General features: G+C 42.1%; 2 protein-coding genes across 6 annotated transcripts; both read left to right on the top strand.

The window, feature by feature from the left end:
• Positions 1-1,191: 1,191 nt before the first annotated feature.
• hnrnpm (heterogeneous nuclear ribonucleoprotein M) lies at positions 1,192-9,673 on the top strand. 4 transcript variants are annotated; one of them, XM_034080900.2, is made up of 16 exons: positions 1,192-1,412; positions 2,647-2,828; positions 4,379-4,431; positions 5,101-5,108; positions 5,273-5,366; positions 5,448-5,720; positions 6,128-6,281; positions 6,399-6,448; positions 6,572-6,632; positions 7,189-7,314; positions 7,395-7,457; positions 7,757-7,825; positions 7,918-8,019; positions 8,143-8,765; positions 9,086-9,137; positions 9,224-9,673. In XM_034080900.2, exons 1-16 carry the CDS (start codon positions 1,324-1,326, stop codon positions 9,385-9,387), a joined length of 2,163 nt encoding a protein of 720 aa, XP_033936791.1. In that variant the 5' UTR covers positions 1,192-1,323; the 3' UTR covers positions 9,388-9,673. The 4 variants fall into 4 exon arrangements, with proteins under 4 accessions (XP_033936791.1, XP_071058927.1, XP_071058926.1 ...); XM_034080903.2 differs by lacking the exons at positions 1,192-1,412; positions 2,647-2,828; positions 4,379-4,431 and having other exon boundaries at positions 4,497-5,108; positions 7,739-7,825; XM_071202826.1 differs by lacking the exons at positions 1,192-1,412; positions 2,647-2,828; positions 4,379-4,431; positions 7,918-8,019 and having other exon boundaries at positions 4,494-5,108.
• Positions 9,674-10,136: 463 nt separating this feature from the next.
• On the top strand, positions 10,137-24,062 carry timm44 (translocase of inner mitochondrial membrane 44 homolog (yeast)). Of its 2 annotated transcripts, XM_034080370.2 has the most exons (13): positions 10,137-10,180; positions 10,577-10,678; positions 11,656-11,871; positions 11,943-12,023; positions 12,133-12,282; positions 14,174-14,310; positions 15,188-15,273; positions 17,280-17,372; positions 18,788-18,912; positions 19,100-19,150; positions 19,278-19,367; positions 21,371-21,481; positions 23,440-24,062. In XM_034080370.2, exons 1-13 carry the CDS (start codon positions 10,151-10,153, stop codon positions 23,557-23,559), a joined length of 1,392 nt encoding a protein of 463 aa, XP_033936261.1. In that variant the 5' UTR covers positions 10,137-10,150; the 3' UTR covers positions 23,560-24,062. The 2 variants fall into 2 exon arrangements, with proteins under 2 accessions (XP_033936261.1, XP_071058925.1); XM_071202824.1 differs by lacking the exons at positions 10,137-10,180; positions 10,577-10,678 and adding an exon at positions 11,018-11,127.
• Positions 24,063-26,427: the final 2,365 nt, after the last annotated feature.

The following is a 26,427-nucleotide window of genomic DNA, read 5'->3' as shown; positions in this document are numbered from 1 at the left end:
TAGAATACCTCTTTGACATATTTTTGCAGATGTGTTTATGTTTATCCTGGAGGACCTGGTAGTCCAGTTTTTGCGGCTTTATTTTGTTTCCCATAGGGTTTATATTTGATTTTTGGTTAGGCGGGGGAGTTCTGGGTCCTACGGCCCGTGGTGTGGCTGGCTCGGGTTCCCTCCTTCTGTTTGTTCCTTTTGGCCAGTCCTCCAGACCTCTTTTTGTTTCCCATTTCGCTTGTGTGAGCAAACGGCTGATTATCAATAAATGCTCGTTACCAAGTAGCCTACCGGTTATTGTGTGTATTCTTTCATGTTGCGGGTCTCAGCACAAGCCACTACCGCGGATTAGAGGTTGGGGCCGTAACAACATTTCCAAAACACTGTAAAATGTACTTTGCACTTCAATGGAGTAATACAAAGTTAAAATGGGCATTTTCTTTGTTGATTGAGCTGATTGAATTATTGTACAATCCCAGTCAAATTTACAATATATTATCATATTATTTAGATTTGTATATTTACAGTAAATTACTGGCTACTCCTGCAGTACTTTCACAGTACACATTGTAAATTCACAGTAAATTACTGGCTACTCCTGCAGTACTTTCACAGTTGTAAATTCACAGTAAATTACTGGCTACTCCTGCAGTACTTTCACAATAGAAATGTAAAAGTACAGGCCCTTGTTGTTGTAATTAATGTACAACAAAATGATGTAATTCCCCAGTAACATACTGTAATGTCACAGTAATTGAAGCTGTGAAGTTACAGTATACAGTTGTACCTTTACAACAATGCATTGTAATATCATGGATGTGAAATTACAATACATTGCTGTGAAGACATTCACAGTAAATTGCTGTGAACCTTACTGTGAAAGTCATGCAACAAGTTGCCAGGTAATTATTGTGAATTCACGGTGGATATTTTTACAGTGTACATAATAGTTTTATATTGTTGTTTAATAGCAAACTAGATAAGGATAATTTTAAGTGAAATTATGAAAAAGGAGACACACATTATTATCAACCAGCAAACTAAGAAAATGTTCTTATAAACGCAAACAAATTACATTATGTTCATTTGTCGGCTTCTGGGCACTCTTATTCTGAAAATCCCCATTGTGATTGGCAAGGACTCTTACTTTGAAAGTTAAAAATCGGATGTAGACGCTTCCATCCCATCTTTTTAAATTCCAAACTGCTCTTTATCCGCCATTTTCGGTTGTTGGTGTCGCAGTGGTGATCGGTTATTGACTCGTTAAAATCAACAACGATAGTCTTCCATTACATTATTTAATTTGAAAAGACTCTAAACTGCAAAAAGAAGATGTCCACCGAGCAGGCCGAGAGCATTACGGTGACCGAGAAAGCAGTCCAGCTGCCGCCGCCGGCGCAGCAGCAGCAGTCGCCGCCGGGGTGAGTTAATTCATCCAGGATTTATCCAGGTTCATCCATCCAGGGTCCTTTGTTGGCTCTTAGCAGCTAATGCTAGATAGTTAGCCGTAGTGATTCAGATACACACGGATGTCTTTATTCCAGTATTAAATAAGAACTATCCCTTTGGTTTGCACATTTGTGAGCAAATTCATTTTAGGCACTTTGAACAAGTCCTAACTAAACTGTGATTACTTGTGTGTAAACGCACACATTGACGACCCGTGTATTTACTGGAAAATTCCTCCCATTTACACTGTAATTCAGTGTTAGCATTTGTTTTGGCCTCTGCTAATAACTTGTTTTGCATGTCGTAGTTCCAGTTTTCAATAATAACTAGTTCCATCCATCGAGGGTCCTTTGTTGGCTCCTAGCAGCTAATGCTAGCTTGTTAGCCCCAATGATTAAAATCCACGGGGAGGTCTACAAATACCAATTCAAAAATTCCAGTATTTAATAAAAACTATCCCTTTTTTGATTGCATCTTTTTTAGCAAATTAAACTTTGATACATTTAAAACGTTTACACTTTGTCGTTATGTGTTTTACAACGTTGTTTGGAGGCGTGTTTGGGACCCGTCTATTGACCGGAAGAAGATTATTTCCATTTAATGCTACGTGCAGTAATTAAGCGTTAGCATTTATTTAGCTAGCTAATAACTTCAGTTTTTAAAAGAAAAACTATTGTTAACTCTTTAAACTTTGATAAACCACCGTAAAATAAATAACGTTATAGAGCCAGGACCACTTTAGTCAAAGAGCGGCCTTGCCATGCGGCTCATAAGGAATTGTCCCGGTAGAAAACTATTGTAGATTATTATTATAACTCCGGCAATTGTGAAATGGGATTTAAAAACATACAACTATTTGCCCGGTTAGGTTTTATTTCCACTAGCCTTCATCTCTTTTTAAAATCAAGTTTGAAGAGGATTATTACATCAGGATGAGGATAATCCCCCTTGGCCCTCTATTGGTTAGATTTGGTAACACTAGTGCCCTCATTTTCAGCAAAAGTCAAAATGGTGCCGCGTAGTTTACATTTTATTTGAAACTATTTAAAAAAACATGTACCAGAACCTATGTCTGCAGATATTGTACTTATCTCTTTTATGTCCTTCATTTGTGAATTCACTCCCATAATCTGATCATGCTCAATTCTGTACCTTTCAGGTATAAAAGCTTGTTTTACTCACTATCTTACTGTCCTCTTTATACAGCGATGTGAATGGAAAAATCAAGCTTGATCTCAATTCAAGCAGGAAGGAGAGACCCCAGAAGAGAGCTGGAGGTGGTCGCTTCGAACCCTATGGAAACGTGAACAAGCGATACAGGGTTTTCGTCAGCAACATCCCATACGACGTCAAATGGCAGGCCCTCAAAGACTTGATGAAAGAGAAAGGTAAGGTGTTAAGATAAGGGGTGGACTCTGTTCATTTGGACATAATTAAAGAGGTAGCATCCAGGGTCAATTTCGTTTGACCACTGCAGCTTTGAGGTTTTTTGGGGATTTTGTGCAGAACCTTTAAGTTGTACAATGCGGCGTGAGATCTTGTGAAGAGTTATCTGGAACCAAGGTTTTGGACGAGGTTCCCCACATTTGTCCGTCAATTAGGAGTTGCTGCAGACTTGCACAAGAGCTGCAAACCTGGATGTTTGACTGAACATTTAATCTCTCCCGAGATTACTAAAACCTTTTGTGATCTTTGTGAAGTGAGTTGTAATGTGTCAATCCGGTCCATTACCGTGGAAGTGGAATAGTTGGGATCATAAGTGGAATATTGAGAGTTCTCACAGAAATCCATGAAAGAACATGTCTGTGTCTAAATGTATTTGCTCTGTTGCAACATGTCATCAACTGTGAAAGTCTGAGCTCATGTTTTATAAATAAGTTTAAAAAAAATGGAGCGAAGTAAAACAATAATATTTTGGATGCAGTCAATTTCAAGTTCTCTGAGAACATGGATTACATGTGCCGTTACTCATGTCTCAAGTACTATGGGGTATTGGAAAGTGGAATATGTATTTTAAGTAATGCATAAATAGGCATTTACTTGAAGTTAAAGCATGTGTGTACACGGCACAACCCTTTTTCAGAAGGAGTGCCTGGTATTCGTTCTGTGACAACTGACTGTGGAGTTAAATTGCATTTTCTCTTTTAGGTATGACCTTGACAAGCAAATGTTTTCTCAGCAGACCTCGATGTTGTGCCAAACACGGCCATGCGTTGGGGATTTCTTTGGGGTACAGGTCTACAAAATGAAGCAACTTCTTATGCACTGTCCTTGTCTCTAGAGGTTTGATCACTGATGTCCATTTGTTGAACAGACCTGAGATCTGGAAAGAAGGCGTCACTGGGCGACGCCAAAACAAAATTCTGATATTGTGCGTTTAAGGAAAAGGACCAATTTCCCCTAAGAGCTTACCTTCGTTAAGATTATGGTTAGTTTCCTAGCTTTATGTTCCTCTTTGACCTCAGTTGATGGGCGACTGTAAAGATGCATTGTACCTGATGTTTTTAAAATGGAGACATTTGACAAAGTACGCACAGGTTTGCAATGAAATGGACGGAGACATTGAAAAGGTGTTGCCTACTTGAAATTAGTGGGTCAATTATCTTAGGTAGAAGGTGGTGTTCGCGGCATTACATCCAAATAGGAAGGCTGATGGCCATTTCAACTGTTGTTGTCCTCAGTCTATTGCTTCTTGTGCTTCAGGAGAATTCCAACAAGGACAGGCTAAGAAGTCTTCACTTTTTTGAAAAGAACCAAGCTTGCCTTTTGTAGACCTGTACCATATTGTGCTGCTGCTGAGGTGCTGGGGAAAGGCGCAGGACTGGCCGTCTGAGCTCACTGTGACCAGCCGTCCTACTTGTGTTTCCGCTCTAAACCCCCATTGTTCTCTCGGCTTCTCTCCCCTTGGTGTGTGTCGTCTCTGGAATCTGATTTGTAGTGGGTGAGGTAACGTACGTGGAACACTTAATGGACACAGAAGGCAAATCGAGGGTAAGTGCAAATACATACAAATAAAAACATGAATAATCCTAGACAAACCTGTGTTTGTCACCTTTTGGTGTCTTTGTATTCATTGTTGGGAATGGTTAAGCTTCAGAAACCTGGTGGAGTGTGCGAGATGTTGACGTCTCGCAGGCGTGTTTTATCCGGTGTCGTCTGTGGCACTCGATGACTTGAGGTCATCCCGAGGGTTAATGCTCCTATAAAAGGACTTCAGCTTTCGTTGTAGCCAATCCTGTGGTATTGCAGTATCCCCTTGGTTGCTGGATTTGCACCTCATGAACTAAAGGAGTCTAGTCTGGAAGAGGTTGTTACAAGGCTGTTACAGGGTTGTTAAATAAAACTAGAACTGCTTTCTGGAATCGTTCCCGCCATTATCTTAGTCGTAGGGAATCCTGTGGATTTCCGGTCCTTTGGAAGTTGGAAAAATATTGTTATATATTCAACTGACTTGTTTGTATTGTGTAAAATGTGAAGTCTTACAAATGTATTTGATGGTACAGATTTGTGGCCAAGACGGTAAGCCTGTGTGATGTACTTTTTATTGTGCATGAAATTCTTTATTTTTCAAAACATTTATTTTATTCAACCATTGCCTTTGCTAATTTGCATTCTTTACTCCTTTGGATGCGTCCTGTCCCCGTGTCTTGGATCAAAAAGGGTTGCGCGTAAGTAATCCATCCATTTATGTATTTAATTTAAATTGTTCGTTTGTGCTTCTCAGATTAACAAAATGGATGTTTTTACAATCCGATTTAAATTGACAAATCAGAAATAAAGTTCTAGGAGTTTACAGATTTTTCTGACGGGATGTACTCTACTTTCCTTCCAGTGTTGTTGAGTTCAGGACCGAAGAGCTGATGAAGAAAGCCGTGGAGAAAGTCAACAAGCACAATCTCAATGGACGTCCCCTTAAAGTGAAAGAGGTATGTCAAAGCAAGAAAAACAAATCTAAATGGCAGCTGCAGATTTCCACAACCTTTGATATTTTCATGCTTTATTTGTAGGACCCTGATGGTGTGATTGCTCAGAGAGAAATCAACAAGACTCAAGGTGGAGGACATCCAGGAGGCCATGGTGGAATGGGGGGAATGGGCAACATGGGAGGCATGGGAGTAATGGGGGGAATGGATCGCATTAACATGGAGCGAATGGGCCCAGGACCAGGAAATGGCAACGTTAACATTCCCCCTAGCCTGATGAACAACCCCAACATCCCCAACGAGGTCATCCACGGTCTCCAGGCCGGCAGGATTGGCAGCACTGTCTTTGTGGCTAATGTGAGTTTCCCCAAAAATAAACATAATATTTTGATGCGTCATTACGAAAAGAGAAACCTTGTATTTTCATCCTTAGGCGCTTTCACACCGGAGTACTTTTCCCAGTATAATTCCGATATAGTTCCGAAAATGTGCGTTCACACCAAACAAATCCGGAACTTAGTTCATGAGAACCTTTCCACTCCCTTTTCAGTCCCTGCTAGAGCTCCCAAAAGGTTTTTGAAGCCGCCATTTATATTTTCTTCGCATTAGCATTATTAGCATTAGCCCAGGGCACAAACGGAGAGAGACTAACTTATGGCAACACAAAAAAAAACATGGGAGTGATGAGGAGGTGTCGGTGTTCTGGCGATTTACTCGGAAGGCTTCAAGAAAACTCGCTCTTAAATGGTCCTCTGTCCCTGCAGCTGGACTACAAAGTGGGCTGGAAGAAGCTGAAGGAGGTTTTCAGCATGGCAGGCATCGTGGTGAGGGCCGACATCCTGGAGGACAAGGATGGGAAAAGCAGAGGCATGGGCACAGTCACATTCGATATGCCCATTGAAGCAGTCCAAGCTGTCTGTATCCTTTCTAAAAATGTTGGATTGTGATCGCTGTCTGTATGCATGAAATGTTTATTCATTAGAATCACGTTGTGGCAAAATGTCTCTGGTGGGCTTTTCCTTAATGATATCACAGCTATGTTCAATGGACAGCTTTTATTCAACAGACTGATGCACGTCAAACTGGTATGTTCCTCAACCCCTAATGTACTTTGGTTGAAGCACATTAAAGATTTCCCAATTTGGGAAAGTATATATCTATCTATGTTTGAAGTATAAAGTCTTAATCTGTTTGTATGCTTTTGTCAGGATGAGAAATCCCTGCCCAAAGATTTTGGACCACCTGAGAGAGCTTCTTCTGCTCTTCCCCGTAAGTAGAAACGTAGCTTTCTTCACTCGGATAAAAAACATAAAGACATTGTTTTAAATGGAGGATAGAATGGTTGAGTATTAAAAACATGTTGTCCTTGAAAGTTTAATAAGTACTTCTGTTTAGTGCAGACTTTCACCTGTGATATAGCTTTGTATCAAGTAAATACATCTTGTCGAAATAACTAACCCCACAAACATATCCTGAGATACTTACTGGGTTAGTTTAGCAAGGGTTTCATATTGTACGTTAATTGATATTATAAGTGTGCTAACGATACACCCAAAAGTGTCCGTGGTTCCGCCACATATTACATTTGTTTGTTCAATGAAGGGAATGATCACATGACACAGACAAAAGAGTGATGGCTAAAGCTCCGTATTCTGATATTTTTTATCAACAAAAAAACAATGCAACATTTCTATCTAGAAAGTTGATATGTGATCACATGACCTTTCACAGTGGTCCAACCTCTGCCGTTTATTTTACACGTCTACATTTGGACCCCCTTAGTTCCGCGAAAAATGTAATCACATTATGCATTTTCTCTGCCCAGGTGGCCTGAGTGGTATTGGCCTGGGTCTGGGACCTAATGGCCAGCCCATCGATGCGACCCAACTGAACAGAGGAGGAGGTGGAGGAGGAGGAGGTGGCGGAGGAATGGGCAACATGGGCCCTGGAGGTAACTAGCTGTCGTATTATTAAAACCTTGAATAAAAGATACCCTTGAAATCAGTTAATCATCACTCTTGTCACTTGTAGGAATGGATGGAATGGGCTTCGGCAACATGGGCGGTCGTATGGGAGGCGGCAGTGGAGGGGGAGGTATGTCCTGAGGATTTTTTAGTAGAGTGGTCCATATTGTTTTCAATACTACCGCTACCTTTTTATATAATTGAACAACAATTCATAGTTTAATTGAAGCCCCTGAAATAATTGTACTCGGATACATGAACAAGATGTTTTCTAACATCATTATTACAGCAGCTTAGAGTGCTTGGAAAAATGTATAATTCATAATTTTTTATTTAAGCTTCCATACTCGTATATCATTAAGGCATCAGCTTTTCATCGTTTTCGTTGTTTTTCTGCCGTTTGGCATTAAGACTTCCCATCTGTTCCAGGAATGGACAACTTTGGAGGAATGAACAACATGGAGCGTTTCGGTTCTTCCGGGATGGGCCGGGCTAACGGTAAGGGGATGCGTTAATCCCTCTCAAACCAGCGTGGAACTATTTCGCGGTTTTCTGGTCGTTTCTAATGGTTTCATCTCTTGCATCGTCAGAGATGGAGCGTGGGATTGGTGGTGCTTTTGAGAGGGAGTTTGGGCGGAATGATATGGGAATGTCTCGCAATAATTTTGGAGAGTCGTTTGAAAGAGGAATGGGTCAGTATTTATTTTTAGGATCTTGTAAAATATTCCCTCTAGCCCCTCTGATCATTAGGTGTAATGCTCGGCTCAGACAGTAGATTTGAACTGTTTTCCCCTTTTTTGGTCTCTTTTTAAAAGGAAACTCCCAGGGTATGGACCGCATGAGTTCTGGCATGGACCGCATGGGAGGCGGCATGGACCGCATGGGAGGCGGCATGGAGCGCATGGGAGGTGGCATGGACAGGATGGAGCGCGGGGCTGACCTGGAGAGGATCGGCTCTGGGTTTGACCGCATGGGCTCAGGGATGGATCGTCAGGGACCCAGTATGGACCGGCTCGGACCCGGCCTGGACCGCATGAGTTCCAGCATGGACCGCCTGGGCCCGGCTGGGTTTGACCGCCTTGGCCCCTCCGGATTGGATCGCATGGGTTCTGGCCTGGACTTCAGCTCCCCGATGGGAATGGATCGCATGAGCAATACCGGCATCGACAGAATGCCCACCAGCTTCGACCGCATCGGCTCCACTGGAGGAATCGACCGCTTCCCCTCCGGCGGCGGGATGGACCGCATGAACTCCGGCGGCATGGACCGCATGGGGTCCGGCAGCGTCGGCGGGCAGTTTGACCGCTCTGCAGAACTGGAGCGTGGGTTCGGAGGCAACTCCTTCGGAGGAGCTGGAGGTCCTGGAGCTGGTGGAGGAGGCGGCGGCGGCGGCAACAACAACAACATCAGGAAGGGATGCCAGATCTTTGTCAGAAATGTAAGTCTTCATCTGACCTTTTCTTACAACTTATTTTCTTATGTTTGTGTAAAAGCACCTGGCAATAAACTCGATTTGAATGAACTGTAGTTTGGCCTAATTCACTTCTTTTTTTTAACATTCAAGGCTTTTATTGTCATGTGTAAATAGCTACAGTGTAGATGTATCAATGACAATCTTAGGTCATGGGCTCCTCCAACGGTGCAACATAATAAAACGGATAAAATAGTGCAAGTAATACAAATAAAATAGAATCGAAATATACTTGATGAGTATCTTGCGTCAGATTTTTAATATCAAATTTTTGTTTTGTTCTTCAGCTGCCCTTCGACTTCAACTGGAAGATGCTGAAGGATACCTTCAACACATGTGGTAAGAATACTCCTCGATTGCAAATATTATATTGATGTAAGCTTTTTTTAAGATGACTTCTAACTAGTTCTCTCTTCCATCTGCAGGCATGGTTCAGTATGCTGATATCAAGATGGAGAACGGAAAGTCTAAGGGCTGCGGCGTGGTTCGCTTCGACACCCCAGAAACTGCCGAGCGCGTCTGCAGGACCATGAACGGCTACCGGCTGAACGGCAGAGAAATCGATGTTAGAATCGATAGAAATGCATAAACGATCTGTCTGTTGCGTCTTCCATTCATCTAGTTCCTTGTGTCCAAATGCCCTTTATGATCTGATTTTCCCATCATCATTTTCATATCATATCCACTTAGATATTTGTAAGGGTGAAAAATGTTTTTTTTAGTTGTTAGTTGTGAAAGTGTTTTAGTTTTTGCTAAAATGTACTTGATTTTTTTTTTTAGAGACCAAATTTTAACATTTTATTTTCTGTGATGCTTCACCTGTCATTGCCTTTGTTCTATAAGGTGTTTTGATAAATAAACCTTGGTGTTCGAAATACTTTGTTCGATGTCTTTCTGTGGAATTGCATTGCCTGTCAGTTACGTGGACTTTCCAGAGACTATCAAGTTTTCTTTGATTGACATTTTCTATTCTGGGTTTGTCGTGTAAACACATAAACAGTTATAATTTGGATGACTTTAAATGTATGTAATTATTTCCTGACAGTTTAAGCAACTTATATTAGGGTAAAGGGCGCTTGGAGATATATCTTATAAGCTCTCAAGATACCTCCTTGCCGATAAGGAATGCAACATATAAAATAGAAGTTTAATTTATTCATATTTAATTCCATTTAAAAAAAACATTTGAAATATGTTTAGTGTACACTTGCTTCATAAAGATTGTTAAGGTCTAAATATAGTTTTATATTACCTGAAATAAATACGTATCTAGTGTAGTCTAATAAAAATACAAGGTAAAAAGGAACCGGAAGGTCACTTCCGGAAGAAGGTCACGAGCATTAACATTCAAGATGGCGACCCCCTTGTGTCAGTGTTACCAGGTGAGTTCTGTGGACGTTTTGTTGTAAATATCAGCCTTTCAACCCCACGAAATGATAAGGGAAGAACTTGAATTGCATATGTGAACTGCCAGTGTAACCTTGTTAAGTGTTAGACTTGTATTTAAAGTTAAAGTCATTCAGGGTGCTAACGTAGCATTAGCTAAGTTAGCTCTTTGAATAGGCAGGTGTCCATTCGGTGTTTGAATCAAATATTTTCGAAGTAAAGTCATGCATTGGTATCTAGCTGCGCATTTTCTGGCTTTCCATCATGACGTTTTGGCTTAATATCACAAGGTTTAAAGCCTTTGTTCATAACTTAAATGTGCAGGTCTGTCGGGTGATAGTGAGTTTCTGCGTAGTTTAATAAGATATGTGTGTGTCTGTGTTTGTGTGCAGATATGTGTGAGAAGAGGCTTTGTTTCTTTCCCTTCCTCCTACCTTCTCCTTCACAACAGAGCCGCTGTCTTCAGGACACATGGGCTCCTCACATGTTCACAGGTACAACCCCTGTCTTATTCTCATGTTTAATTATGTCTGGATATTATAACCTTCTGGATATTGTACCTTTACTACATGCCTTTTTACTATGAAGAGATTCCTTCAAATTATGTCTGGGAGATATCATAATAATAATAATATTAAACTTGATTTATATAGCACCTTTCATGCTTGACGTAGCCCAAACTGCTTGAGTGACAGAAAATGACAATAACAAATGATATAGCCAGAGTGTATCCTGATAAACGTCATTTTATGTCTCATTAACCATGTTAGTCCGGCAGTGGCTCAGTCAGTAGGGGCTTGGACTGTGAGCCGTAGGGTCGCCGGTTCAAGTCCCCGACCAGACCTAAATATGGAGTGTGGACTGCTACTTGGAGAGGTCCCAGTTCACCTCCTGCCCTGCCGTGGTGCCCTTGAGCAAGGCACCAGACATGCATGCATGAACAGTAAGGACTTGAGTGATACTGCACACAGCTGTTGGAAGAAAACTGCTTACAATATATACCAACACTATTTAACTGCTTGTTAAAATACATTTATCAAGATGTATCACAATATCTGGATTTATGATTTCACAATGATTTAATTCCATTTAAAGGTAGAATTTATTTATAAGGAAGGTAGACTTAACAATATTTTTATTTTATGGAAACTATTGCTGAACAAGCGCCTACAACAACTGATGTGTCCTATACACCATTGCTAAATTAACTTAAGGGTAGTTTTGGAATATGTACTTTTTTATTTTGTTGCACTATTGCGATATTTCGGTTATTTAGCCTACCCTAAAGGCTACCCTAATATACAGCCTCACAAACTACACCTTCTAAAAATATCATAAAGTTGCATCAACTAAACATTTCAACCTTCACCTTCAAACGTCCCCTTTTGATCAGGAACTTGAGATTAATTTAACTGCCCCACGCCGACTGGAGTACATTAATAACGTGTTGTTTCTGATTCTTTCCCACAAGGTGCCTCCGTCCCCCTCCCTGCAGGTCAGGTACATGTCAGGGGAGAGAGGCGGGGGCAGAGGCGGGGGCAGAAAGGGTTTCATGGGGGAGTTACTGGACAACATAAAGCAAGAGCTAAACAAAAACAAAGAAATGAAAGACAACATCAAGAAGTTCAGAGAAGAGGCCCAAAAGCTGGAGGAGTCCGAAGCATTGAAACAAGCTCGAAGGAAATTTGTAAGTATTCTGCTACACACACCTTTTTATTATGAAAATGTGTGTTTGCCAACGCAATGTCTTTCTTCCAGAAAACGATAGAGTCTGAAACAGTGAAGACCTCCGATGTCCTCAGGAAGAAGCTGGGAAACATCTCTGAGAGCGTTAAAGAGGTAACGTGTTTCAATGTGATGCTGCCTTTCTTTTAATCATCATGGATATGCTATTCAAATGTATCTATCCACCCTAACAAGATGTGTGTGTGTCTGTCTGTGTGAACAGGGGCTTGAGGAGGTGAGTCGTACGGACATTGGAAAGAAAATCAAGGATGGAATAGAGGAAGCAGCCAAATCAGCGAAGACCTCGGCGGAGTCTGTCTCTAAAGGTGGAGAGATGTTGGGGAAGACCGGTGCCTTCAGAGCAATATCACAGGTAGGTAACGCTTTCACAACATACTCATTATTCATATTGCATTATAGCTTTCTGCTCACTTGATAAACATTATTTCCAATACAGGAGTCACTGTTGTTGCTATGGTGCAAAAACATTTCTTTATATATTCATAGAAACAGAACCTTGAGTTTTTTTAAAGGTCTCATGTCATGGTCTTTTCTACTGATCATAATTCCATTGCTGAGGTCGACTAGAATAGATTTACATCGTCCAATGTTCCAAACTCACATTGGTTTCTCACAGCATCTCTGTAAAGTATGTGTATTCACTCTGTCCTAAACGGCTTGTTGGAGCTCCTGCCCCCCCCTCTCCCTATGAGCCCAGTGGCCATCTGCGAGACACAGCCCGAACACACACACACCCGCAGCCTGGCTGGGAGTCACAGCCTCGCAGCGTCCCGCCGTCTCAGGCTGAGAAATCGGCGGAGCTGCAGCTGAGAAAAGTGTGTGTGTGTGTGTGTGTGTGTGTGTGTGTGTGTGTGTGTGTGTGTGTGTGTGTGTGTGTGTGTGTGTGTGTGTGTGTGTGTGTGTGTGTGTGTGTGTGTGTGTGTGGTGTGTGTGTGTGTGTGTGTGGTGTGTGTGTGTGTGTGTGTGTGTGTGTGTGTGTGTGTGTGTGTGTGTGTGTGTGTGTGTGTGTGTGTGTGTGTGTGTGTGTGTGTGTGTGTGTGTGTGTGTGACGGCTCGGCGGACGTAACGTAACAAAACACAGCATGCCATCCCTACAGTTGTATTTCTGGAAAACCAGATAGGACAACAGTTTGCTTATCTCTGCATCCTGTGATGTTTCCAGCCGTTCAGATAACGTTTTCCAGCTTGGTTTCATTTCCTGTATTTTTACGTCACGTCACTGTACCCAGGAAGAAAGAGAGAAATGTGCAACGAGGCGTTCTGGGCAGCAGACAGGTCTTCTCTGTGTTAGAGCTTTACTCGCTACAGGGTGCACTTTGAGGGTTTGTGACTGCAGACCGTTTACATGCAGAAAAACCTTCATAACTCAAGGGGACGGGTGAGAACCGGAAAAGCATGACATGGGACCTTTAAGTAAGGCAGGACTGTGAAGGGTCTAGTTTGGAGGTGAGTCTTGACTGCCAAAACAAACTGATCCAATGTCATGTTGTACATTGAAAATGATAGGCCAATCACCAGATAGCCCAACGCATTACAATGGACTTTCACAACATGGAGAAGATAACATCATCTTGGGCTGTGCAATTAATCGTATTTTAATCGCGAATACGATTTTGGCTTGCAACGATTACGAAAACAACGTAATCAAAATAAAACGATTATTATTTTTATTTAAAAAAAAAAAAAAGGAATTATTTTTTTATTGTTTTTTCAGTTGAATTATACTTACAGTTCAGGTTAATCAACTCGTAAAAACATACGGTTCACTTTTTTATTTCAATAAATGGATGTTTTCAAAGTAAATGGATAATCGTTTTTAATAATCGTGATATCAATTATTGACCAAAATAATCGTGATAATGATTTTTGCCATAATCGCCCAGCCCTAACATCATCTGTCCATCACAAGCTGGACCTACTTGTGTCACGATGGAGAAAGTGGACTGATTTCGTAAAACCTCAGGCCAGATTTTATTTTTACAAATGACTGATTTTACTGTGAAGTCCTGATCACTCCCTAATGTTCGTATTGTTCGTATTTTTTACTGTTTCTATTTGATCTCTGTGTAAAAAAAAGAAAAAGGCATTTCGGACAGACAAACTTAAGATGTACGATTACTACGTCTTCAAAAAACGCTGTGTAGATGTTAGCGGCCAAATGTCAAAACAAAATATATGAAAAGAAAATGATAGGCCAGGTTACTAAACGCATTTGTTTTCTGGTCTGTCTGGTCTCTCTTCAGGGCATGGAGAGCGTGAAGAGGGAGATCGATGACCTCGGTCACACCGGCTCTTATCGGCCTCCCGCCAGACTGAGGAAGAGGAGCGAGTTTTCCTCCAAAGGGGCAGGAGAGGAGGGCAAAGTGTTCGAAGCCAACGAGTACGTGAGTGCCCTCTGCCCCCCCCCCATACTGTGGGAGGGGAACGCCTCTCAGAGACAGTTGATGACACTTAGATGGCCTCATAAAGTCTAATCATAATTAAAAATACAACTCTTACAACTCTCAGAGCTGAATATGAATAGTATTCCCAATTTTCTATTCACGACAGGACTAGAAAAATATCTTTATATCTTTAAAAGAATATCTTTTAAAGATTTCGATTTTTTTTGTATTCTGTAAAATACAATTATTAGGCTTTGATATCCATCCCAACACAAAACATTATTCAGAATGTTATTTGGACACATATCTTGTTACATTTCCTGCTATTTTTTGAGATTGCTCTAGTCCAGTGTTTCTCAAACTTTTTCATTCTAAGGACCACTTAACCAATACAAAAACACTCGCGGACCACCTAACTCCACAAATATCCAAAAACACATCGTTTTTTACAAATCGCCTGAAAATGGTACAAACAAGTGGCAATATGTGTGATGAAGGTGTTTATCTGGGCTATATCATGCACTCGAAAGTGAAATGTAAGCTCGCTCTATTGCGGAGATATTCCCATGAGAGTGCGGAAAACTTAAATGTATTTATTTATTTCAAATGTGACATTTTACCAATATACTCACGGACCACTAGGGGGTGCTCACGGACCACCAGTGGTCCGCAGACCACACTTTGAGAACTACTGCTCTAGTCCATTACAATGAATTGTGCATCCCTGCTTTATTATGAGTTAAATATCCTCGCTGTAAATACTGCTATGTTTTGCTTTCCGTGTGAATATCTTTGAAATGTGATGGTCAGGGATTAAACGGTAGCCCTTGTTGTATGTGCTGTTGAAATCTTTCCTTTGTGTTCATCCTTCAGAGACGCGATGGGTGTGGTGCTGCACAAAGACTCTAAATGGTTCCAGCAGTGGAAGGACTTCAAAGACAACAATATGGTCTTCAACAGTAAGGACACACGTCTGTCTTTCTGTCTCTGCATCTGTGTCTTTTTTTTTTTTGAAACGTCTCTTTGACTTCCCTCGCAGTTCTTTGTTGCATTTCCAGTAATGGCCCCTACACGCGGCGCCGTGCGTTGAAGCTTGGCGGTGGGCGTGGCTGAAGCGTGGGGAGTTAACGAGACCAACAACCAATCGCATGAATCTCATTTTATTATATAATTACATGTCACACTTTATATGATGAACATTTATGACATCAATGTCTATGGTGCTATTTTATGCAACATTCCATGCCGGCTAAATATACTGTCTATGCCTGCTGGCTGTCCATTCAAACGAAGTACACTGGATATCAACATGTGTCCCCTCTTCTCCATGTCTCTTCTTCATCAACATGTGTCCCCTCTTCTCCATGTCTCTTCTACATCAACATGTGTCCCCTCTTCTTCATGTCTCTTCTACATCAACATGTGTCCCCTCTTCTTCATGTCTCTTCTACATCAACATGTGTCCCCTCTTCTTCATGTCTCTTCTACATCAACATGTGTCTCCTCTTCTTCATGTCTCTTCTACATCAACATGTGTCCTCTCTTCTTCATGTCTCTTCTACATCAACATGTGTCCCCTCTTCTTCATGTCTCTTCTACATCAACATGTGTCCCCTCTTCTTCATGTCTCTTCTACATCAACATGTGTCCCCTCTTCTTCATGTCTCTTCTACATCAACATGTGTCCCCTCTTCTTCATGTCTCTTCTACATCAACATGTGTCCCCTCTTCTTCATGTCTCTTCTACATCAACATGTGTCCCCTCTTCTTCATGTCTCTTCTACATCAACATGTGTCCCCTCTTCTTCATGTCTCTTCTACATCAACATGTGTCCCCTCTTCTCCATGTCTCTTCTACATCAACATGTGTCCCCTCTTCTTCATGTCTCTTCTACATCAACATGTGTCCCCTCTTCTTCATGTCTCTTCTACATCAACATGTGTCCCCTCTTCTTCATGTCTCTTCTACATCAACATGTGTCCCCTCTTCTTCATGTCTCTTCTACATCAACATGTGTCCCCTCTGTGGAAAGAGACTCTGAAAGTTTCAGGAACAAAGATTTTCTCTCTTTTTGATCCATTTCTATAAAAACCTGTCTGAAAACGAGCTGATCAGATTTTGGCCACTTTATGATGTCATAACGATGTGTTGTCTTGTGTAACCATTAGCCAATCAGTAACCAAGGTAACCCCCCCCCCCCTTATCACCTGAATCTCCTCTAGAGCACCATTGAGTTCTTTGTAACCAAATGTCTCTCAGAGGGGCGTGGGGAGGGGCTCCTTATTTTCATCTAAAGTAACAGACAGAGAATCAGCACTTTGGAAACAGGCCTGAAACAGAGGGGATTATGGGTAATGCTGCAATGATCTGTTTGGTGTTTCAGCCAATCAGAGACAGGTTCTGTATATATCTGAGGCCTGTGATATATTGATGAAAAACAGTATAATAGGGGAACTTTCAAGGCCTTTTTATTATGCAGTACTTTAGAAGCAACATGAAGAGAGACTTGAAGCTCAGACACTCCTCAGTACACAGGATAGTTGTAGGGGTTAAGGTCTCCAGTGGAAGAGGTTTGCATCCTTTCCCAATGCTGCAAAATGCACGTTGTGTCTTTGTTTGTGGTTATCTGTATCTGAGGACTTGTTTTGGACTCGTCCACGTCTCCATTAATCACCCAGCGGAGACACAGAGCAGGATTTTGCTGAGCTTCAGTTTTGAGTCTTTTCATTCCTCATGCCGCCCTCCAGCGGACCCCGTGGGACTTCGTATGTCGACAGGAGGAATGATGTTGAATCTGTGTATGAAATAACTATGAAAGATTTGCTGATCTGAGATAATGGTTTTTCTGCTTTCCATTCGTTCAACTCCGCTGTTCAACGTCTGCGAGCCAACAACGCAATAATCCTGCTGTGAAGGGAAACCAGAGTTGTGTGTTAACGTGCTCTCATTCTGTGTCCTCCGCAGGGTTCTTTGAGATGAAGATGAAGTACGTTGAGAGTGAGAACGCGCTCGTCAGAGCCTCTCGAGCCGTCGCCGAGAAGATGACTGATGTTCTGGGTGAGATACCTCGGTTTGTTAGTCTGCATTAATCACTGGGAGTCCAGCCTTACCGACAGATCACAGTCGGGAGCGAATCTTCTCGGGGAGATGTTTCTAAGGCAATTCCTATACAGACGTAAAGAGTAACAATTTGTCCAATTCTGAGGTTTTCCACTTTTTCTTTGTTGTTTTTTATTCCCTTTTTGTGCCGAGGAAGCAAATAAATCGTCATCATAGCAAAACATTGAACTGTTTTCAGCCCTTCATTACCCTAACTTTAAAGTAGGGATGGGAGTTTGAAAGCAAATGTATATTCGAATATTCGACCCCCCAAAAAACGGTTAACCGAAATGTACATATCCTATTTGTGCCGCATTTGGGCCTAAGGTGAGGTTTGAGTCTGCGTGGTCTGCGTGTGGGGAGGGGCAGCAGCCGTACCATCGGCTAGCTAGATCTGATGGATTTGGACATAAACGCGAGTGAAGTCTAACCGGACGCGAGAGAGAGATCAGCTGCAGCTCTGCCCGCTGTGAGGGACCGGTGAGCGGAGCAAAACACACCTTTAGACCTAACACATTTAGCTATGGCTCTGTCGTATACATTGAATTATTCCATTTGATAATATGTAATCAACTTAGGCACCCCTCCCAAAAATAAATAAAAATATATATTAATAACTCATATTCGACCTGAATAATTTCGAATATTCGATGAATCGTTCCCATCCCTACTTTAAAGGAGTTCAAATAGAATGAAACAAAGTATAACACTTCCTTTAATCGATCATTCTCTCACAAAGTAACTGTAACTATACACTTACTTGATCAATGACAATCCTTTCAAAGTAGTAACAGGTGCTGGATCCGCTAAAAAAAAGTTTCTAAAACTCAACTTGTTCAAACAAAGGCGTCCAAAGCACATCTCTAGTCTCCTCCTGAAATGCCTCCTTAAGTGCATTAACAAAAAGGTGAGAAAGGAAGCCATATTTACAAATGACTGATATTGATATTTTCCTAACATACTAAGTTAAAGGTGGGGTAGGTAATTCACTTCAGAAACACGTGTTATATTCCATGGAATGCTCTTAACATCCCGATAGCAATGAATACATGAAATGCTTTGACAATAAATACATAAAAAAACATGATCTGTAGAAGCCGTGGCGCTGTAAAAAGCACGACCAATCATCTGAGCCGGCCCGGCTAAAGTACCTGGATGGCCTACCTGCCTGTCAGCCTTCCATCGGGGCACAAACTTATCTCGTGCCCTCATTGGTCATTGCTCAGGGGCTCTGTGAGGAAGTCTGAAGGAAGGGGCAGATTTTTTCCGGCTGCATACTTTCAAATTCTAGCACTCAAGCTGCTTCCTCCATTGTTACCTAGCCCACCTTTAAGCACACTAAAACTCCCCCTGTGTTTCCTGTCTGTGTTCAGGTGGGCTGTTCTCTAAGACGGAGATGTCTGAAGTTCTAACGGAGATTTTAAAAGCTGACCCATCCTTTGACAAGGACACTTTCCTCAAGCAGTGTGAAGGGGATATCATCCCTAATGTACTGGAGGTATGTCAGACTCAAGACAACGCTGGTACTCGTGTCTTTGAAGAGAAATGAGATGAGCTTCGGACAAGAAATATTAACATTTTTCTAACAGTCAGGATAGACAAAGACTTCACATAGGTTGCCCTCTATTATCAAGTCTTTATATACCCTTGAACAGGTTTTTAAACTCAGATCTGTCTCCATGCAGGCGATGATCCGAGGGGAGCTGGAGCTGCTGAAGGACTGGTGTTATGAAGCGGTGCGACTTTTATCACACACTGAGCTTTAAGTGTCGATGCACACTTACTATACGCCTGTTCTTACTGATTTGTTAGAGGATGTTAGTCATGCTTTTATTGAAAGTCCTTCTCTCCTTATCGATTCAGACCTACAGTCAGCTGGCACACCCAATCCAGCAAGCCAAAGCCATGGGACTCCATTTCCACTCGAAGATCCTGGACATCGACAATATTGATGTGAGTTCCTCCAGACTTCACTCCGCACTGCTCTAATGAAGCCTGGATCCCATTGACTCACTCGTGATGCAAATATAGTTTATCGTGCGTTCAAAACACCTGAAATAAAAGTGTGTGTGTGTCAGAGGTCGCGTTAACCGAATATTTTCCACCTATGATGGATTTTTTTTAACAACGACGGACAAATCTGAAAGCAGTCCGTCATTTTGACAGATCAGAACAAACTCGGAACAGCGCCAACGTGTCCCCACGCGAGGCTCCGGTGTTCTGCCGTGTTGTGCATGCCCTCCCAGACTAGCAGTTTTGTTAAATTGTTTCGTTTATCAACGCGACAACATAGCGTTTCGTGAGGCGGTTGTTGTTGGGTGAAAAGCAAACGGCTGTTTTTGCTGCGGAGCCCAGCGCGAGCAGGCTCCTTCACGACAGACTATCGCGCCACCTAACCATTCGCCAAAAATGTTTTTAATACCAGCGGTAACCGGCCAAGCGCCGGGCAAAAAACTATCTTCAAATAAAAGAAAGTCACCGGAGGAGTTAAAGGAGAGTGAGAGGGAGAGGAGAAGAAGAGGGAGAGAACGTTTCAGCTTGATCGATGGAGTTGGCTTCAATATGATGATATAAACAAGGTCTTCAGTCGGCTCCGTACATCAATGCCGACCTATGCTGACAAGTAAGTGAAGAGTAGAACAAATAAAAGCTATTCGCTATCGGGAAATGTCCCGGCAGTTTAGGAGAATGAAGGTTCTAATCTAATCTACAGCCATTACATTTCCAACTCCTGATGACAGGACGGCAGAAAGCGCATTATACAAATAATAATACTCATAGCAGAAAATGTCACCCTCCTTTTTTTCTTTTAACAATGAACACAATATAATTACCGTACTTTTCGGACTATAAGCCGCGACTTTTTTCCCCATTTTCTTTGTACAGCTAACGGCCACGAGGGAACCTCCTAAATCTATGGATTGTACAGGTAAAATTAACCACCTTTAACGCTATGGGCTCTAGGACCGGTCCGCGCCCGCCACCTTTAAGCTGGAGGCCGGAAAAGAGTGAGACTAGTAGCGCGCCAAAGTAAAAGTGGAACCGAGAGACAGAACGAGAGCAAGACAGACGGACAATTTAGCTGCTGCGGCTTATATGCAGGTGCGCTTTATAGTCCGAAAAGAAAATATGAACAATTGAGGGAAATGAGGAAGAACTGATGAATCAAATGTTGTAGTACAAGTAGTAATGTAAAGGACTATTGCAACAAATGTGTTTATTTCCTTCATTATTAGTAGATTTTTTGAACGAATGCTCCGGGCCGGTGGAATTTTACCGCGAGGTGCAGCAGCCATGCATAACACGGCGCATGTGAACTGTCTCCCCCCCCCCCCCCCCCCCCCCGTTGACAGTTCACCAGCATGCTCCCCCCCGTCGTCCCCCGTCGTCAGTGTGTAAAGGCCGACGGGTGATTCTGGATTTGACAGAAGTTTTACGATCCTGTCCGTCTAGCAAAAAGTCTAGCGCAACCTCGTGTGTGTGTGTGTGTGGTGTGTGTGTGTGTGGTGTGTGTGTGTGTGTGTGTGTGTGTGTGTGTGTGTGTGTGTGTGTGTAAAGCTAATGGCTGGTTGCAGTGTTTTAACAAACCAAACATAGTCTTAGAAGTTAAGAATACTTCTGAGTATTAAAAGATGCTGCTTATTTGACGCTTCTCTCTTTGTATCTTTGAATTCCTTTTTATGCACAACAATTGGTTTTGCGCTGGTTTGAAGAGCTTGTTTTTAGAGTGTATATAGTATTCTCCAAAATCAAAACGTACAAGTATATGTATGTATAAGTCAGGCAAACGTCTTAAAGTCACGAGCAAGTTTTCACTGCTTTCACTTGTCCATATTTTGTGTCTGGCAGAAACCGGTCCCAGACTTTGACACTGTCTTATCTTTGTCTCGATCAGCCAGAACTGAAATGCAGAATGCGTGTTTGTCAGTAATGTCTCTGCGTGTCCGTCACTGCAGCTGGCCATGGGGAAGATGATGGACCAGGGCCCGGTGCTGATCATCACCTTCCAGGCCCAGCTGGTGATGGTGATCCGAAACACCAAAGGAGAGCTGGTGGAGGGGGACCCTGTAAGTCACACACACACACACACACACACACACACACACACACACACACACACACACACACACACACACACACACACACAACACACACACACACACCAATTGTATTTGATGAGTATAAAGTCAAAGGATATTTTGAATAGAACAAAATGAATTGCATTTGTGGCATGTCGTGTTCTAGGAATTATAAAAGTGTCATAATTGGAGATGTTTTGTCGCTACTTATAAATAGTGCACACAAAGAAGGTAATGAGGAAAACTTTGAATTTGGGCTTTATTTAGATCCACAACCGAGACGAAAGCTTGATTTGTTATAAATCAAGCGTAGAGGACTCTCAGCTCCAGGGACAGTGTGATGGTACAAGGTGAAGACACACAGTGTTCAGACTAAAGGCTGCTGCAGAGGATTAATGGAGGGTGTAGTGATTTATCATCCGGATCCAAATGTCTGGACGTCCTGTGGCTCTGCCCTGATGGACTAAAGTATTGAATGTCTCCTGCAGTTAGACCTCTAAATCTTTTCCTACTTTAAAACGTTGTTGGTTTGTAGAGAAATGGGCCATCTGGGTATTGACCAGGCGTGGCAGAAATAATGCCAACCCGGTCGCTAACAGCTTATGTTACCAGCTCTGCTGCCGATTTGAACACAGATTTGTTTTTGACAAAGTGGCCTACGGCTTTGATAACATCTTCATACTGTAGAAAAGCTGCGTTCCCTTTCCTGTGGTGTGTAATATAGGTTTTAGTTTAGTGCACGTAAATGGTCTGCAAAGGCTACCATCCCTGTGTTCCTCCAGAGGGAGTTTCTCTCTCTTTTTAATTATTTGATTTGATTTATTTCGAATGTGTAAAACAATAATAACAAATTTAAAAACTAATAATGAAATGAAACATGAGAATGATTATACTATACAAACGGTGTCAAATTGATAATCAAAAATATTACTGATTTACAAATTATGTATAAACAAATGAACTATCTAATTACACATCCGAAAAGGGGTGGGAAGACGTTTACACTTATTTAATCCCACCCCTTCTCCCAAAAACTGAATTATTAACAACATTTTTGATTAAAAAACAAAATAATTGTTATTGAAAAACAAACATTACATCACACGTTACTTGTTAGACGCTTTTATCCAAAGCGACTTACATACTCAGTACTCAGGGTGAAGTGTCTGCAGGGACACAACGACATGCTGACTGCAGTGGGACTCAAACTTGCTATCCCCTTTTCAAAGTCTAGCACACTATCCACTGAGCCACAGCCGCCCCAGGGACAAAACAAAAACAACAAATAAACTCTAGATTAAGTGTACCGTCTATTTAATCCAGGGGTGTCAAACTCAATTTCATCGCGGGCCACATTCGCATAAAGGTTGCACTCAAAGGGCCGGTTGTAACTATATAAATATACAATATATATAAAATAATGTATTATATTACATTATTGCCTCTGAATTTCATTATTATCGGATAGGATAATAACTTAGTAATTAACTACGTCTGAAAGCAGAAGTGCAGGGCAAATAATTGCTAGTCAGTGGGCATGTCACAAAACAAGATGCATTGTGGGACATGTAGTTTATGGGCAACCTGCTTCTGTAAAGTGGCATGTAACCTATAATAAACGTATTATATTCTTTGCAAGCTCTTGCGGGGCCACATAAAATGAAGTCGCGGGCCGGATTTGGTCCCCGGGCCTTGAGTTTGAGACCCCTGATTTAATCCCACCCCTTCTCCCAAAAACTAAATTATTAACATGTATATGGAGGCGTGTGGTGCAGTGGGTTGTGCGTTGGTGTTGGGATCAGGAGAGCACAGGTTCAAACCCCACTGCAGTCAGCATGTCGTTTGCTTAAAAAAATACATTTGTTACAAAGCCAAACCATAAAAACAACAAATAGATAATAAACTCTAGATTAAGTATACCGTCTGTTTCCCCCCCCCCCCTTCAGGAGAAGGTGATCAGGATGATGTACGTGTGGGCTCTGTGTCGGGACCAGGAGGAGCTGAACCCGTACGCCGCCTGGAGACTTCTGGACATCTCCGCCTCCAGCACCGAGCAGATCCTCTGAGACTCTCTGAAACACTCTGAGAGAGAACACTCTGTACCCGAAGAAGCCCTGGAGCATGCTGGGAAGGATCGAGATGAGAAGTGATGCGAAACACTTTTTTACATCACTGGTTTATGGTGTTTTCTTTGAAAGCCTGGCAGTGATTTCTCTGGCTCACACTAGGCGGCGACACACCCCCAACAACTCTATCCGTATTCCTGCAAGGCCTCGATGGCTGTCCCTGTGACGCAGGGAAGTTATTTACCTCTGTTTTATCACGAGTGTTATAAATTAGGTAGAAACCTACGGGGCTGATTTGAAGCTTAATCTTCAGGTTGAAAAAATGGCTGCCATACTTCTGTCCCTCACACTTTCTCTTCCTCTCTGAGGCGTTGTTGTCGTGGTGATGGCCAATCAGTGCTTTCCTGGATCCATGTCTGTATGATAATTGTCCACTGTAATTGTTGAAATGTGAAAAAAGTCTATATTTATTATGAAAAAATAAAGATGACCCTGATACTTTTCACACTTCCTGCCGATAGCTAAGCTTCTTCTCGTCCTAGTTGCTGATTGTTTATTAATTAAAGCGCGACTTCTGATTGAATTCATACACTCGTATATCCAAAGCGGAGTTAGGGCTCTCGTTTGTTTTGAGTGACATTCAGCTTCCTTTGACGTGAACAGGATCACATACCTCATTCACACCAACGGTGTTTCGGGGCCGGTTCGGAGCTTGAAAAGCACCGGGTTTTCCTGTTCACACTGCAGCGGAGCCGCCACTTAGCTCCGGAATCCGGTTCATAGGCTAGACCGAAAGCACCACATACGTCACGCTACGTCGAGGCGGGGGCAGGGGCGGGATCAACTCCTGAACAACAACAAAAAGCCGGCGTGTATCCAGTTTGTAACACAACGATGGAGAAACGCTAACAAGCAGCAGTCCACAGAAGACACCAGCTACCTGCTCGGAATCTGGTCTTCCGAAGAGGTACAGAGGAAGCTGGAGCGCAATCGGCCATTGTTGTTGTTGTCGGTGTGAGCTGTGAGGGGTTTCCGCGCGGTTTGGCTTTATGAAGCAGGCACGCAAACGGTTACGTCATGACGCAAACAATGACGCAGCACCAGTCGGACTCTGGGCGGTGTGAAAAGAGCCGGAGCTAAACCGAAGAACCGGTTCTGAACCTGAAAAGCTCTAGCACGGAGAGTGAACCGGAGTTGCGTTGGTGTGATGAGGTATTTGACAGCTTTCAGTCCTGACATTAACACCATGTGGTTCAGTTCAGATGACGTGCTTGACCTTCAGTGTTGTGGAGGATATACATCTGCTTCATGTGTCAATGGGTCATGTCATGTCGCCATAAACACCAACGGACAAAGAAGTCCACTCTGGGACGAATCCATCGACTAAATGGCAATCATTACTCCAAATCTGACCAATAATCTCTTAGGTTTATCATCACATGTCCATTATGTCTTTAACACATCCTCTTTTCTCTCAATAGCTTCATGGATTCATCAAAAGGTCAATTACACCACAGGAAAGCAACCTTTAAAAAAATTGTATTAATTCATCTGTCAAATACTTTAATTATTAAATGAATAATTTAATCTATAAAATGTCAGAAAATAGTGAAAAATGTCCAAGGTGTCTTTCAAATGTCCTGACCCAAAGATTCATTATAATATGATAAACAGAAAACAGCAGGAAATCTTCATACTTGAAAGCCTGACAACTGCATAAAATAAGTATTTTTCAGTTGTCCAACTAATATTCGTAGATAAAAAAATACATTTTTTTTCTGCATTTAGACTTTTTCTACTGTGAAGCCCAAGGGGATTGTGTAGCTGTGTTTTGCTCAGGTTCACTCTAAGATGATCATGTCACTGCCTCAATCAAAATGTCTGAACTTTTATTTTTACATTGTTCAGTTGTATCATGTTTTCTATTGGATCCCCGCTGGAGGGTCTTCTGTCTCCCCTGCTGTGTGTGTGTGAGGGGCTTCCAGGCTGCAGGTGGTCATGCAGAGCAGCAAGCAGCGCTCTCACTCAGCAGGATGGATTACAGCAGCCTTGGGTATGACGAAGGGGGGGGGGGGTATGTTGTGTATTCATTGCATGTGTATGTGCTGTACGTCAGTCTTTCTTCTTGTTCTCGTATTATTTTCATGTGGAGAAATAGGAAAACTGGAATAAATACAGAATAATAAAAAAAGTACCCTAACTAAGAAGAAATCGTGCCTTTTGAAGTTTGCTGCTTCAATGCCCAAGTGATGTTAAGGACATAAATATGCAAGAAGCAAAACGCGTAGGCTCCTATAAACTACCATCCTTCCATATTATACCTGATTTAAACTGAAATGTAAAGCTAAAGCCTGACCTGAATACTAAGTCAAGCATTCTAACAAATCAAGTTTTAGCCCAAAGGACTAAACCCAGAAATAACCTTTACTGAACAGATGTCCTCTCTTTGTAGGTTGACCTCATCTGACTGACTAACATTGGTCCTCAAACAAAAGTGGATACACTCACACACGTGTCCCACACTTTTAAAAAAAAAGACTGAACAATTAGCAAACACAAAGACACACACAGACACAATGGGGGCAGGGTCACATTTCAGTACACATTTTCGGCTCAGTTGAGGCCCCCTCGCGAGGTGAGGCCCCGCAGTCTGCATGATCGGCCTGTAGGGAGTAGCATGAAGCTGCAGCGTCGGAGACAGCAGTTTAACAGTGTTGTTTCGTCACCCAAAACTAAATTAACAGTGTTTGTTTAATATACATATAAAATACATAAAAGACTATCTTTTTTAAATTCCGTCACGTGCTCATTCATGTGAACGTCCGTTGACCGTCACGTGCTCCGTCGGACCTGTGTGTGCGGTTCTAC

The sequence above is a fragment of the Pseudochaenichthys georgianus genome, chromosome 4, assembly GCF_902827115.2.
Source record: "Pseudochaenichthys georgianus chromosome 4, fPseGeo1.2, whole genome shotgun sequence".
Lineage (NCBI taxonomy): Eukaryota > Metazoa > Chordata > Actinopteri > Perciformes > Channichthyidae > Pseudochaenichthys > Pseudochaenichthys georgianus.
The sequence above is the reverse complement of the archived record's forward strand: the minus strand, read 5'-3'. Positions and strand labels throughout refer to the sequence as shown.